At 39.6% G+C, this 17,048-nt stretch overlaps 1 protein-coding gene across 2 annotated transcripts; it reads right to left on the bottom strand.

Moving 5' to 3' along the window:
• Positions 1-9,605: 9,605 nt before the first annotated feature.
• On the bottom strand, positions 9,606-16,232 carry LOC311292246 (uncharacterized protein). 2 transcript variants are annotated; one of them, XR_014627694.1, is made up of 2 exons: positions 10,137-16,232; positions 9,606-9,939 (listed from the first exon to the last, which is right to left on the bottom strand). XR_014627694.1 is itself a non-coding variant. In XM_084411857.1 (2 exons), exon 2 carries the CDS (start codon positions 15,159-15,161, stop codon positions 10,926-10,928), a length of 4,236 nt encoding a protein of 1,411 aa, XP_084267983.1. In that variant the 5' UTR covers positions 15,162-15,817; positions 16,015-16,232; the 3' UTR covers positions 9,606-10,925. The 2 variants fall into 2 exon arrangements, 1 of the variants encoding a protein (XP_084267983.1); XM_084411857.1 differs by having other exon boundaries at positions 9,606-15,817; positions 16,015-16,232.
• Between the last annotated feature and the right edge of the window lie 816 nt (positions 16,233-17,048).

The following is a 17,048-nucleotide window of genomic DNA, read 5'->3' as shown; positions in this document are numbered from 1 at the left end:
TCTGTGTTTTGTTGGCACTTGTCGCGGTCTTTCACGCGCAATATCACTTACTTCTCTAAAGCGCAAGAAAATTTTGGGCAGTTTGTTCCTGGTGCTTCTGACTTACACTTTTCTCATTCTCCCGAACATGATCGTGATTTTAATTAGTCATTTTTACAGGTACAACAATACACAGCTAGAGTTTAGTTACAGCTATACACTGTTTTATATATTTGTGTATTTGTCTAGATATCTCCTGTTTCTGAACCCACTCGCTGACTGTGTATTGTACATGTTCTTGAGGCCTGATGTTGGAGGGTTAATGAAGTCTGTTCACTGCTGTTGTAGAACTGACACACATTAGAGTTCGACACACAGCCGGGACGAACACTCTCGAGACAGTAGTGCAGCGTTTGCCTGCTGTGTTTCAATGCAAAAGCCTGCGTCTCATTCACAGACCGCCTGCAGTTCAGTTTAAACATCTGCACTCAATAAATGAAGTCAATGTCATTCTTTTCACTGCACACACCCTTCCTTTCTGTGACATTTAGGTTTATTAGAGATAACTCTTGACTCATAAAACTCAAAACTCAATTGCTCTGTTTGCGCTCCATTAAACACATACGGTAAACAGAGTTTTATTAAAGATGTATTGATGTGCCGTTGATGCTTCTGCTGACGTTCTGTATCAGCAGGACTTTATCATACGATGGAGAGGAGGGTTGTATAAAGCACGGTTTATTCTCATTAATTCCCCCGATAGACTGACAGATCAACAACATCAAGTAGTTTAATGTCATAGTCTTGCTTGTGTTCCTAATGCATGTACATTATACTCTTTTACCAAATAACTACTATTCACGCTATTATTCATAGCACTTGAATATTGTTAGTTTAACTTCTATTGTTCTCCTCATTTGTAAATCGCTTTGGATTAAAGCGTCTGCTAAATGATTCAATGTAAATGTATTAAAAAAATGGTTCACTCAAAAATGAAAATTGCCATAATGTACATATGCCCTCATGTCGAGCAAAAGCTGGATAACTTTCTTTCTTCTGTGGAACATAAAAGACAATATTTAGAGATTTCTTTGTCCATACATTAGAAGTCAGTGGACAGTTTCGGGTGAACTATCCCTAAAAAGACTTGATTTAAAGTGCACAGAATATATTAGAAGAGTACTAAGTTTATATACAAATATTAACCAGAGCTTGCATGGAAATCAGAAGAGAGTTATTTGTAATATTGTTGTGTCTTTATAGAAGTGTTTCATATCGAGTCAGAGACTGTCCTGTATTCTCTCTTTTCTATCATTAATATAATTAAAGAGCTCTCAGTTCTCCTGTATGTGTTTCTGTCTGTGATTATTTGACAAATAACAGCTGAGTTGAACTGAGAAGGTCCACTTCCAGAAGAGAGAATCCACTTGCTCGTATGACTTTAATGCAAAGACTCCACATGGGAAGAGCTCTCGCTCCGCTACAGTATAAGCCTTATTCTGCCTCTCCCACTGTTAATAAAATGTTAACAATTATCATTCAGTTTTATAAATGTTTGGTATCCAACTGTCTCTCTCTGGTAACATTTTTCATATATGCTGGGTAAGATTAATGCTATAAGTTATCATCATCTCATGCATCTATTTTTTAACTATTTTAAGTGTAACCATAACTATATTTTGTCATTAAACCTTTTCAATTACAACTAATGTGCTAACTAGTTTTGATTTGGTATTGACTTTGAAGTGCTACTCTAGTAATCATGGACAGACTGTCGTTGGTTAGTTGGCAGTGGGTGGAACAGACAGGAAGTTTTCTACCATCTTGTTAAGCACATTTCTTTAGTCATTCAGCAGTCTTGCAGCTAGGATATGATAGGAAAAGTCTCCATTTGCATGAATTGAATGAAACAGAATTTAGAAAGTTTTGAATAGCTTTAATAGCTTGGAAAAGCGGAACCTTTTTCTATGTTCCCCGAGGGGATTATTTTGGTGTGACACCCTACTCCGGTTCCGGGTGTAGCTGAGGCATTGCCCGACCTGATTACCGCTGATGCACGGCAGGTGTGAGAGAGAGGGGAGCGGCGTTTGTATAGGCTTTTCGCTTCACAAGAGGAGGATAAAGTCGGCGCTTGCGCAGACCGAAGCACCCGCGTCCTCTGATCATTTGGGTGTGTGTGTTTACAAGAGGACAAAAACTATATAAATACTGTTCGTTTTCTCACACAAACCGCTCGTTTCGTGTCTTAAGCCATTAATGTGTACTTACGATGGGGAATTGTTTAATTTGGACGATGGGGAATTGTTTAATTTGGACGATGGGGAATTGTTTAATTTGGACTTTGTGCATTATATGACTGACAGACAAGAACGGTTTGACCTAAAAATATCAAAATTGAAACTACTCCGGAAAAAAAGACACCTACATCTTGGATGCCTTTGAGGTAAGCTAAAACATACCAAAAATTAATTTCAAAGTGAACTATCCCTTTAATTTCATTGCAGTCATTGGTTTAATGAGAAAGATTGAGAACTTAGGAGAATCCTGTTTCTCCTCTCTGGCTGATATCTCTTTACGATATCTCCTGAAACCAGGTGCTACCCCCTGGGGTACATGGATTGGCCCAAACAACTCTAAACAACATTTGTATAACCCCTTTTGTTCTGGTCTGGTACTTAAGGCGAGGTGACAGAGCAGACTTTGGGACTCTTTACCAGGATCATCCCCCACAGTGATGTTTCAGTGTTTTCCTGTTGGAGAGCCCTGACACATAACTGTGTGTCTCTGTCAGGAAAACATTGCTTACTTTTAGAGCCATCTTTGAGTAAATTATGTCATATATTTTCTGAATTGGTTTTTAATAATTTACTTCTGTAATTGGCATGATACATTTTTACCTGACAAATAAATGTTACATCTTGAATTATTCTGAAGTTTTAGAAATCATTAATTTGAGTAGATTAATGTGTAGTCTGGTGTTTCCGCAAATCTTTGTCCAGGATAGATCAAACTGAAGGCACTTTGAATGGACCATGGGGCACATCTTAGGAAGACCTTCTGATTTCTGACTATCTCCTGACTTAGCATGTTGTACGCTGCAAATATTATAAAAAAATTACACCTATGGGTCTGCAGTGAGCGGCTGCATAGGGTAAAATATTTGCACTGCACCCTCTGACTATTTCAGGACTGGCTAGTTTGTGATCGTGAGCGCACATTCGCGACGTGACGTCTCAAAGCGACACTAGGTCCGTAATGAACGAATATTTGAAATTATGAGATGCCCAGAATAATCAAAGATCTAAATTAGTTCATAATCAATATTTATGATTATTTTCTAATCAGACACACGATCTAAATTTGATTATCATTTGAAATTGGAGTCAGATTACGCATAGAGCTAAAGTAATACTAAATCTAAATTCCAATAAATTAAGTGAACTTCACTGGAGCGCTGAAAAGACATACACGCATTATACCTTCGCCAGGCCGTTGGATTCCGTCGTTGGGCCAATGGGTGGTCCTTACAGGGGTTTCCTAATAATGTTGTATATATCAGACTAACTAAAGTTGAAAAACATTCTGTTCTTTAAAAGTGTATAAATGAAATGTTTATAATATTAAATCTATAATATAAAATCACAGAGTGGTTCTCTCTCACAGCACCGGCTGTCGGTCTCTGACTCAGAGGGGTGTATTCAGTGATCAGGATGAGACATAGTGAATGCTGTGTTGAATTTATTTCAAAGTATAATCTTAAAAGTTTAAATGATATCTTTTAAAAATAAAATATGTTTTAAATTAAATTCAATAAATTAATAAAAGTCTTAATAAAAAACAAATATTCTACAACGATGGTCTGTGGAAAAACTTGACTTGAACTTAAAGTATATTTTTATTTATCATGAGTATGTAAAATAATTTGAAGCGTCACAAGTCATCTCACACCTGTGAAATGTTCAATAATTCCTTAAGTTGTATCTGTGAAAAAATGACCACATAGGCCTATCTTCAGAGATAGAGAGAGCAACAATGAAGACATTTAGAAACTGTGAACCCTCAGGCTGGCCCATTGATAGGCTGCTTATAAGGTCCTTCCGATCAGCGCGGCGTCTTCTGAGAAAGAAGTTACTTGACAATAATGTTGGCTTCAGGATATCGGGTGACAGACCAGATGAGCCTCCCTGCATCATGTCACAGCGTATGTAATGTTAGTCTGCTAACGCCTTTCCAGAGCCAAAGTTTTGTTCATACTAAATTTATTTCAAAGCATAATCGTAAAAGTTTAAATATGATCTTTTAAAATGAAAGATTGTTTAAATTAAATCTTTAAAGTTTGAATACATACGCATCTTCTATTTATCTTTTAGAAGATTATTGTAATGATTTTGTTTAACGGTGACCTAAAGTATAATTGTTATTAAACAATGTCTGTTCAAAAACTTTAGATTGTTGAAAAACTGTACTTAGCCGTCTTAAATCTCATTTATATGAAAAGATTCAATCAGCATTTTTTGTCCATGCGGGGTTTCAATTTTTATGGTGGGGGCTTTACATAGCCATACTGGTTTTTGTACCGTAACTGCATATTCTATCCCGTACACCTGAACACGACCATCACAGAAAACTATAAAATAAATAATTTAATATAATTTCTAAGCTGTTTTGCGCGCACACACGGTTCTAAAAAACTCTATTTTAAATTAAATTATTATTAATAAAATATATAACCAATGAATAATAACATATGGTACTAAAATGTATTTAAAAAATGTAAACAAAGTTTTAGCTAAATAAATATATAAATAAAAACAGCTTACATTTCCAGAGAGGTGAAGTAGTTCTTTATGCAACGATAAAAAACAATCCAAAAAGCAAATAGTTTAAGTTGTCATAAACAAAACAGCCCCAGATCCTTCAGGGATAAACTACAGTGTGAACTGAAGCTTCAGACCCGTACAGAGACGAGAGGAGTTACAGACCAGATGAGCCTCGGGGGATAATGTCACAGTAAAGCTAGTCTGCGTTACAGAGTACATCCAGAGTTTATACTAAATTCATTTAAAAGCATAACCTTAAAAGTTTAAATTAGATCTTTTCAAATTAAAAGACTGTTTAAATCAAATCTTTAAAGTTTTATTAAAATCATATCTTCTATTTATCTCCTTAGAAGACTTGTGTATGATGTAAATGATTTTGCTTAAATTTAACCTAAGGTATTATTTTTACTAAACAGCGTCTGTTCAAAAACTTTAGATTTACAATTTTTTTATTTATTTTTATTAAAAAGTATGCTTAGGCGTCTTAGATCTTATTTATACAAAAATATTTGGTAACGCTTTAGATTACAGCCCGGAAAGTACTGCGTAATTACGCCGAAATTACAGCGCACCTTTCAGTAATTATAGTGTACTTATAAAGTACGTACGTGTAATTATAAGGGAACAATTTATAAGGGGTAACAACCAGGAAAAGTACTGCTTAAGTACACCGAATTTACAGTGTACCTTTCGGTAATTATAGAGTACTTATAAAGTACGTAAGTGTAATTATAAGGGAACAATTTATAATATTTGGGGAATAAAGGGGTAACAACCAGGAAAAGTACTGCGTAAGTACACCGAATTTACAGTGTACCTTTCGGTAATTATAGAGTACTTATAAAGTATGTATGTGTAATTATAAGGGAACAATTTATAATATTTGGGGAATAAAGGGGTAACAACCAGGAAAAATACTGCGTAAGTACACCGAATTTACAGTGTACCTTTCGATAATTATACAGTACTTATAAAGTACGTATGTGTAATTATAAGGGAACAAGTTATAATATTTGGGGAATAAAGGGGTAACAAGCAGGAAAAGTACTGCGTAAGTACACCGAATTTACATTGTACCTTTCGGTAATTATAGAGTACTTATAAAGTATGTATGTGTAATTATAAGGGAACAATTTATAATATTTGGGGAATAAAGGGGTAACAACCAGGAAAAATACAAATAATATGCAGTATTTCATAACTAAGGGCTAACTATTTTAATATTACATGGTATGTATAACCTAAATGCTAAAAACGTGGAAAATTACAAATGATTTATACAGTAAGTAATTCATAACTTCGGGCTAACTATTTTAATATTAGGCCTACCTGATATGGCCTACAAGCTACATGCAAAACAACAATCTTATATTTGAGAGCAATTTAGCGAGAACACACATTCACTGAATTGGCTCGATCACACTCCTCTCCACATATAGCTGGTGTGTGGTGATTGCACTGGCGTCGTAGTACCATGGCTGCCGTCGCATCATCCAAGTGGATTCTGCAAACTGTGGTGATTCAGAAGAGACCTCTGATATGGTTGTAAAGTGCGCTGGGTCTTCATTCAATCATAATCATACAGCATATCTTTTTGGAATAATGCATAGGTATTAAAATATATTTAGGCCTAGGTATTTTTTTAACCCCGGGGTACATATTCTATCATTTCATGATGCATGATGGAGATTACTGAACAACAAAACTTGAAATTCAGAGGAATGAGTTAATGAGTTTCTGCTATGGTTTTATTTAGAATTTTCAATAGGTTACTTACCTTAAGAAATAAAAACAGGAGTACAGGATTTTGTTGGGTCATCAAGCAAAATTAAAAATAGGCAAGGCAACTATGATGAAAACAAAGCAAGCAAAACTAGAACTATTTTCACAGTTACTGTGTAAATATACCATTAACCATATACCATTGTTACCCCCTTGTTTCACGTAGTTACAGAGTAATTACAACATCTACAGGCTGTCAATTAAAGTGGCACTTGTTACCCCATTGTTTTGTATAGTTCTAGGGTAAGTTTAATATTAAAGTAATGGTGCAGATAAACCTAACTTCAGCCAAAGTTCTAAACAAAGAAATAAAATACAAATTTAAAAGCATGGTAGAAAAACCTTAATTTAACCCAAAACAAGTTTATTTAACCCTCTGGGGTCTGAGGTGTTTTTGGGGTCCTTGAGATGTTCTGACATGCCCTGACATTTGTGCTTTTTTCAGTTGCTTATAAACATATTAATGACAAAAAAAAATTACACACTATTTAGCACAAACAGGGCTACCATAATATGTGAGCAACAAGAATGTACATGTCTGCATTTTTGAGAGAATAATGTTTATGCGTGGTTATTGAAAAAACTAAAAACTAAAGTTTCTGAAATAAGACCACAAAACACACACTAAATATGTGCCAATAAGACTTTTGTCTAATGGATGTCATCGCCTAGTGTTTTTTCTTCAAAATTATGTGAAAATCACCCTGCCTAATCCTTCACATAACACAATACATTGATTTGAATTTTGCAAAGCACTTTCTGTTTGGAAAGGCCATATGCGGAGTGGGCGTCACAGATCATGCATATGTAGTGGTTCACACCTGAGGACCGCATACTTAATGAGCCATTCATTCAGGTGAGTCACTGAGCCACAAGAATGCAAGAGCAACAGTTGGAAGCATCTCAATTCTTTTTTATTTTTCCACATATTGTGCTTGCAATTTGGCCTATAATAGCCAAGGAAAACATGTAATTGTGCAGTTAATTCTCATACTGTATTTTCAGTTTTGGAATATTTATCTTCTCCCCAAATTTGTCACTAATAAAACACAATAAAAATTATTTATAGAAAAGGCTTATATTTACCTTTTAATAGTTTGTTTACATCTACCTTGTAAATATTTAAATAAACAACAATTCAAGTGTAATCTTTCTTTGTACAAACTAAAGTATACATTTTATCATACATATTTCAAAGTTAAGGATTTGATTGATTATTTGATTATTTTTGACAAAAAAATTGGCAAATAAAAGCTTATTTGAGGTGGCAGATATTTTACAGTAAAAATGTATAATCTATCCAAAACTAATCAACGAAATGTTGTCTTTCATATGTCTGTAACATAGGTCTTTCATTTTTATTATAAGGAATATAAATGCTAAAATGCTAAAAGGAATATAAACGAGAAAACACAGCCCCTCACAGGTTTGCGCCGTGGATTCCCGCGAGTCAGACGCGGATACTGTGTTTGTTTTAGGCTCGCGCAGTCTTCACTCGGACGCGCGCTTCAATCCGTTGTGGAGACTCTCTTTTCGTTCCAGTGAAATTACAAAACAAAATACACACACACACATGTCTCTGCCTGATATACAACCACTGATAAACATAATCTGATTTGACAAAAAAAAAAAAAAACATATGAGTGCAGATTCGAACTCAAAACCTCTGACACGCTAGGCAAATGTGGTAGAACTCATATTCCACGTATTTACTCACGTGAAAACTCGGTGTTTACTCGGCGTGATCAATTCGCTCTTGAACATGCTGCCGTTCGTCTGAGTTACAATCTTCCTCTGAGGAAAAGCCAAGGTGAGTTATTCCTCGCTGTCCAGGATCATCTGAAGACCGTCTTTACCGGAGAAACGCGCCATCCTCTCTAAACGCGATGAACTATCAGTGAATCTGATCTGATGAAACTTCGTGTTTTCAAGGCATTGATCGGGGGGCGGGTGCGAAGCATAGATCACCTAAACTATTTACCATGTCAATAGCGCCAGGGGCGGGGCGGCCTCAGTTCATTATAGAGATAATTAGGCAGAAGGAAAAAACGGTACCTCTCCTTGCTTTCAAACGGATTACATGAGTTGAAAACATTTGTTTTTTTTATTAATTACTTCATTTAAAAGAAGAGATTTCAAGCTTCATAAAGACATATATCACATGCCTGTGTGAGAAGTATTCGCTGAGTTATGATTCATTTTCGGACGCGTTTCAGAATGGACTACACGGACAGAGAGAAGGCAGATCGCGCTCCGTGATTATTTTTCTTAATTTGGCGAAAAGCACAACACTTTGTTTTTATTGTGAGTATACAGAAAAATAATACACATTTAACAGAATCGATTGATGTATGAAACTCCAATGGAAAATCAAAGTCAACAGAGTATTTATGAGTTTCTTTTACACTGATAAAAAAAAAGCGAGCTGGTATCGCCGGCGATACCGCCGACCTCAGGGGGTTAAAACAAAAATATTTATCCGAACAATTTTAAAAGAACAACAAGAAACTGTAAAAACAACAAATAACTAACAAACAATTCAACAAAAGAACATCAATTTAAGGATTAAGTATTTAATAAAAAAAATTAACGCCTAAATTTATTTTTTTTAAAGGTAACAGCTTGTTTGCTGCCTTCATTTTTTCAATTTTAATTTTGAGGTGGGGGCAGGAAGAAAGGAATTGCTGCAAATCTTTTCCATAAGACTGCAAGGTTGTCCCTGCAGTATAGGGAGGCACAGTCAGGGCTTCTCCCTCTGATGCTATTGCCACCGGTAATCACACAAGTAGAGAAATATATATATATATATATATATATTTGGCAGAATGTCAAAGCAATTTGTTACACTAATACAATAATAGGAATTGGGCAAAGAATATAGAAACAGATTTTTGTGTGTGTGTACAATCTACAAATCAGCCACGATACAGAGGGAGGGGAACCTGACAACCCACTGCTCAGGCCCACCGATACCAGCAAAGGAGGTATGGAGTCGCGGCGCGAGAAAAGGACACAAACACCAAATACCGTATAAAAACAAAGCTTTTATTTAACCACGGTAATATTGTAAATAATTAACAATGATAAACAATAAGAATTTCCTGGGAAAAGGGGAGGGCTGGACGAACCAAAACAAAGAAATAAACAAAAAGGACCCCACCCCTAACCTATTCTAATCCCCAAAAATAAAATAAAATAAATAAAATTACAATTTCTATCTGGCACACGATCAAGGCGCCCTAAACAAAATTACAGCTGGTGGTCCGCCCAGGTCTAGCTGGTGTTTCTAGACAAAGAAGTATACCTATGGGTGATGTATGTATACCCCGGGGTAGCTCTAAATCTACTCCCCAACTCCCTATAAACAACAGAGAAAAAAAATAATTAATACAAATTATAAAAATTCACAAACAAACAAGTGCTCCGTCCTGCTACTACAAGTTCCAAATAAAAATGAAACACAAGTTAGGTTTACTAACACACAAAAACAATTGAACTATTCTCAAATATTTCAAGCAAAAATGTCAGAAAACCAAACACACACAGGGTACAAACCAAACCAAAAGCAGGAACAGAGAGAGAGAACTGATCCAAAACTGAGCTTTTTAAAGAGCCCAGCCAGCTGCAGCCACTGATGAGTGGGTGGAGTTCCAAGTCCCAATCAGCCGATGAGCCACCAATCAGCTGCCGGAACAGTCACAGAAGCCATCTTACCTGGTAGAAAAATACAAACACACAAACCACAAGCAATACCAGAACAAAATGACTATAAAACGAACCCAGAACTCTGGGGACGTAACACGCCCCCCCAAAAGGTGTGCAAACCACCTTTTGCACACAATTAGTCCTGGTAAACACGGGACAACGCGTCTGCAACTACGTTGGAAGTTCCTTTAACATGAGTGATACAAACATTGTATCCCTGTAGGATCAGAGCCCACCGCATAAGGCGGCGGTTCTGATTGTACATTCTTTTGAGGAATGTAAGAGGATTATGATCTGTGAATACTCTTACAGGCACAACACTAGAACCGACATATACCTCAAAGAACTGTAAGGCCAACAATAAAGCAAGCGTTTCTTGTTCAATGGTAGAGTACCGTGACTGGCACGGATTGAACTTCCTGGAAAAAAAACTAATTGGCCGATCTACTCCTTCCTCATCTTCCTGTAAAAGGACCGCCCCAGCCCCCACCATACTGGCGTCTACCTCCAGCTTGAAAGGTTTATCAAAGTTAGGAGCTGTTAGCACAGGAGCGCTACAAAGCAGTGCTTTTGCTGACTCGAAAGCAGAGCTGCACTCTGCGGACCATTTAAAAGGTACTTTAGGACTGAGCAAGGTAGTTAGGGTGCTACTACAGTTGAAAAGTTTTTACAAAAAGTCCGATAGTAACCCACCATTCCAAGAAACCGACGTAACTGACGGCGTGTTTTAGGAGCAGGATAGCTAACAATAGCGTCCACTTTGCTAGCAATGGGACGCACTTGCCCACGACCCACCTGTTTCCCCAGATATGTTACAGTAGCTTTACCAAATTCACATTTAGCCAAGTTAAGTGTTAACGAAGCGTTTTCCAAACGCTGGAACACCAACCTCAACGTGGAGAGATGTTCAGCCCATGTGGGTGAGTATATTACTACATCATCAAGGTAAGCTGTACAGTTGGGAACGTCATCAAACACAATGTTAACTAAACGCTGAAATGTAGCAGGTGCATTGCACATTCCAAATGGCATAACTGTATACTGTACAAAGTTATCGGGGGTCACAAAAGCCGAAATGTCAGAAGCCCGTGGGGTTAGGGGCACCTGCCAATAACCTTTAAGCAAATCGAGTTTACTTACAAAAACAGCCGAACCAATCCGGTCAATACAGTCTTCTATCCTAGGCAGTGCATAGGAATCTGGCACAGTTACTGCATTTACTCGACGGTAGTCCGTGCATAAACGGGACGTGCCGTCTGGTTTCGGAACCAAAATACACGGGGAGCTCCAAGCACTGTGACTACGTTTTGCCATGTCATGTTTTAACAGGTAGTCAACCTCACCTTTCATTAACTCACGTTTTTTTGTATTTACCCGATAGGGATGTTGGCGAATAGGAGATGTACTGCCTACATCCACGTCGTGCGCCAAAACAGACGTGCTCTTAGGTACATCTTGGAACACAGTAAGAAAAGAATGTATTAGAGACACAAGATCATCTTTTTGACTGTCATCCAAATGTTCCATTAATGAAGGTAAGTTTTGTAACATCTCTGAATTACTAAGACGTTTACACTGTTGTAATGAGTGACGCAATTCCAAACCATCATTATTGTTCTCCTCTAGGTCCACAATAGGCACAGGAACCACCAACGCCATGCTGGATCCCGCAAACTGAACCGGAACACTAGAGGGGTTGTCGGAAGTGTTACGCACATGATAGGCTTTAAGCATGTTGACATGACACAAACGAGAAGAGCGCCTGCGATCTGGTGTTTTAATAATGTAATTAGTATCACTGACTTTGCGCTCCACAACATACGGTCCAGAAAAACTGGCAGACAGTGATGAACCTGGGATTGGTAACAAAACCAGTACTTGATCCCCGGGCAAAAACGCACGGTCTTTTGCTTGTTTATCATACTGTTTTTTCATACGTGACTGAGAGGAAGAGAGAGACTCCTGAGCTAGCATGCAGGCAGCATGCAGCCTCTCCCGCATCTGACTTACAAAGTGTAACACATTCTTAGGGGTACTACTAGGCGCATCAGATAGAACACGCTCCTTTAACACTTTTAACGGACCCCTAGGTGTGTGTCCGAACACAAGGTCAGCCGGGCTGAACCCCAACGATTCCTGCACTGTTTCCCTAACAGCAAACAAAACAAAGGGCACCCCCTCATCCCAATCAGCACCTGTCTCCATACAATACTTCTTCAGCATGGCCTTGAGCGTCTGGTGCCAGCGTTCCAGAGCCCCTTGACTCTCTGGGTGGTAAGGGCTGGAGACCTGGTGCGATATGGACAATGTTTTTAATGCAGAAGAAAACAGTTTGGACATGAAATTAGTTCCTTGATCCGTCTGGATCACTCTGGGAAGACCAAAGGTGGAAAAGAACTTAATCAGACTCTTAATAATTGTCTTAGCTGTAATTGTCCGGAGAGGAATAGCCTCCGGGTACCGAGTGGCGCTGCACATAATGGTAAGCAGAAACTGGTTACCTGTTCGGGTTTTTGGTAATGGACCCACACAGTCAATAATCACCCGCTCAAACGGTTCTCCAATCACAGGAATCGGGTGAAGAGGCACACGAGGAACAGGTTGGTTCACTTTTCCTGCAAGTTGGCATACATGACAGGTTTTACAATATTGCACAATGTCCGATTTTAATCCTGGCCAGAAGAAATGTCGGAGAACTCTGTTGTATGTTTTAGTTACCCCTAAATGTCCGGACCATGCAGGGTTATGAGCCAGTGACAATACTTGTTGTCGTAGTGGTGATGGAACTACTACCTGCCAAACTGTATCCCAGTCCTCACCCGTTTTATGCGCAGTCCATTTACGCATTAGAACACCAGTGTCCACAAGGTAAGCAGTCTCCTGTACTTTTGCGTTTTCAAGAGAGACCACAGAATCAAAGCATTTATTAAGGCTGACATCCTCTTTTTGCCACTCAATCAGCCTCTCTGATGTGATGGATGACAACACATCACCTAACTGGGGAACGACTCCGCATCCCCCTTTCTCAGGCTGCACATAAGATAACCCCTCTGGTTTAGACTCTACATCTACAGTTTCAACCCGTTCAAAAATAGTATCAGACAAATTCACTGTATCCCCCTGCATGTGAGCCTGTGCCCTTGTTAAAACACATGCAGGGAACACTTGAGGATACTTCTGAACCAGGGCAATGTCAGAGACATTAGATTGTGGTCTGTCTGTTACTTCTAGTACTGGAGACACCTTACCCCCAGCAATGTCGTTTCCTAGCAATAATGCTACCCCTTCCACTGCTAACGTAGGCACCACCCCAACACGGAACCGACCTGAAACCAAATCAGAATGCAAGTAAACCCAGTGTAAAGGCACAGAAATTGGGCTAGCTTCGATACCACACAAAAGTATATGTGAACCACAGTATGTCTGATCAGACCATGGCAACACATCTGTAAGGATAACTGACTGAGCCGCACCAGTGTCACGTAAGATTTTAATTGCCCTCTGGTCTTCAGTTTTCCCTGTGCATGAAACACACCCTACAGACACAAACGGAGCATACACCAGGTCTGGTTTCCTTGTGAGTACCTCGCTAGCACTTCTGGCTTCCTGGTAAGAAACAGACTGAGTTAAACCAACACTCTTACGGACAGGTGGAGGTGACTTAGGCTTGTTCTTAAGTAAGAAACAATCTGAGATTAAATGGCCTTTCCGGTGGCAATAAAAACATTCCCTCTCCTCTTTCCTAGGAACAGTAGGAGGGTCTGAAGAGCGTGATACACCGGCCACTGGTGAAGCGGAAGTCCTGCTCTGACTGGATGCTGTAAACACCGTTTTATGTGTTAGGGCATATTCATCTGCTAGGACCGCTGCCTGACCCAACGTCGCCACCTTCTTTTCACTAAGATGCAACACGATTCTTTCGGGTAGGTTGTTCTTAAAATCCTCCAACAATATCTGATTTCTCAAAGTCTCATAAGTAGATGTTTTATTGGCTGCACACCAGCGGTCAAACAAGGACTCTTTGTCCCTGGCAAACTCAACAAATGTTCTACTACCGCTTTTCTTATAATTTCTAAATCGTTGTCTATAAGCCTCTGGCACTAGCTCAAAGGCACGCAGCACGGTAGCTTTAACCACATCATAATGTAAACTGTCCTCTATAGAGAGAGAGGCCACAACCTCCTGGGCCTTCCCAGTTAGCTTACACTGGAGGAGTAGAGGCCAGACCTCTTTTGGCCACTGTAGGGCAGTAGCTACCCGCTCAAAAGCAGAAAAGTATGAATCTACCTCAGACTCACGGAATGGGGGAACCACCGCAATGTTCCTCCCCACATCAAAATGACCTGACTTGCCAACTGGGTGAGAAGACACCCCAGCCTCAAGCTCCATTCGCCGAATGTGAATTCGAGCTTCCTTGTCTGCCTCTATTTTTCTAATTTCTATCTCATACCTCCTTTTGTCTTCCCTATCTTTTAGGTCTGCTTCCAGACGGGCCGTTTTCAGCTTCAACCGAGCGACCTCTACAGACTCGGGGGACACAGGAGACAACGGGTCGTACTTTGGCAGAGTTCGAGGCACCGGAGCTTCCCCACCTCCCACAGCGCCCTTCGACCGTGCAGGCGAGAGATTCTCTACGGCGCCCTCGTCCTCCCCCTCATCCTCTGTTTCCACGTCCTCCACAGCCATAACTCCTGCCCTTGACAGACTCAATAAATGGCTTTTGATCACCATTACTAAATTTGCTTTACGAGCCTGTCTATCAACTGTAATATTGTAGTAGTCCGCTAACGCTAACAAATCAACCTTACGCAGGTTAACCAATGAACCCAATGAGGGTTCCGCAATAAAGCCTGCCACATCTGAAGTAGCCGCCATGCTCACACCTCATCCAGTACAATCCTGCACTTTTCAGTACTCAACGAACACCACAAACTACAAATACTAACAAACTACAGGACAGAACAACAACTACTATGCAAACACTACTAGTCCTTACTCACACCCCAACACCACACCCCAATCACCGAGCACAGGGTGGTCCGAGCAGCAGGGTGCCAAGGATCCCGGACGAGCCCCCAATTGTTACATTCTAGCTCCCCCAAAGGGAGGGGAACCTGACAACCCACTGCTCAGGCCCACCGATACCAGCAAAGGAGGTATGGAGTCGCGGCGCGAGAAAAGGACACAAACACCAAATATCGTATAAAAACAAAGCTTTTATTTAACCACGGTAATATTGTAAATAATTAACAATGATAAACAATAAGAATTTCCTGGGAAAAGGGGAGGGCTGGACGAACCAAAACAAAGAAATAAACAAAAAGGACCCCACCCCTAACCTATTCTAATCCCCAAAAATAAAATAAAATAAATAAAATTACAATTTCTATCTGGCACACGATCAAGGCGCCCTAAACAAAATTTACAGCTGGTGGTCCGCCCAGGTCTAGCTGGTGTTTCTAGACAAAGAAGTATACCTATGGGTGATGTATGTATACCCCGGGGTAGCTCTAAATCTACTCCCCAACTCCCTATAAACAACAGAGAAAAAAAATAATTAATACAAATTATAAAAATTCACAAACAAACAAGTGCTCCGTCCTGCTACTACAAGTTCCAAATAAAAATGAAACACAAGTTAGGTTTACTAACACACAAAAACAATTGAACTATTCTCAAATATTTCAAGCAAAAATGTCAGAAAACCAAACACACACAGGGTACAAACCAAACCAAAAGCAGGAACAGAGAGAGAGAACTGATCCAAAACTGAGCTTTTTAAAGAGCCCAGCCAGCTGCAGCCACTGATGAGTGGGTGGAGTTCCAAGTCCCAATCAGCCGATGAGCCACCAATCAGCTGCCGGAACAGTCACAGAAGCCATCTTACCTGGTAGAAAAATACAAACACACAAACCACAAGCAATACCAGAACAAAATGACTATAAAACGAACCCAGAACTCTGGGGACGTAACACTCACATTAAAATGATCCACTTTGCGGGTTTTGCTATTACCTCTGAAAGCAAGTATTCTTATTTTTATGTGAATGTCCCGGGTCGGATTTACCGCCAGTGACTTGACCTGCACGCACGCTCCCGAGCCTCTCGACTCCTCTAGCTTACTGACTTTGCACTCAACTGCAACTTATGACATGGACTTATGACTTATGCAACTTATGACATGTCTGATAACACTAAGAAACGACCTGCGCCCAGCAAAACACCAACTCCAACACAAACTCCACATATTGATAAAAACAAAAAAAACAAAAAAATTCTGCTGAAGCTCGTAAGGCCAGACGTGAATCGGATGAACTTCGGGTAAAAAACACGGATCAACATCGGCAGGGCATTTGAATAATGGAGAAACCTTATCTACAAACCTAGAATGTACATTTCCTGAAGAAAATGTGAAGTGGTGCTTGCAGTGGCAAAATTCGGCACGGTTGATAGGGTTCCTTACTTATCATGGTACGAGCATGGAGCATTAGTTCAACGTCAAGCTGATAAAAGTAGCCTATTATTGTAACGTTGCAGTGGGAGTTTACCTGAGTTTCCAGCATGCTGCATATGGAGAATCACTGGGGTGTCCAGCCGCAGGTGGAATATTTCAACCCCAGGGGTGGCAAGGTGGCTTGCCGAGGGAAAGACACATGCTCAAAGAGGCTTACAGTGGAAATACACATGTGGGGGTCGCCCGGAGGGGGAACCATGCACATGGAGGCACCTAGCCAAGCGCGAAAGCTGCCAGAGGCATAACTCT

The sequence above is a fragment of the Rutilus rutilus genome, assembly GCF_951802725.1.
Source record: "Rutilus rutilus genome assembly, chromosome: 6".
NCBI lineage: Eukaryota > Metazoa > Chordata > Actinopteri > Cypriniformes > Leuciscidae > Rutilus > Rutilus rutilus.
Note: the sequence above shows the minus strand (reverse complement) of the source record. Positions and strands in the feature narration are given on the sequence as shown.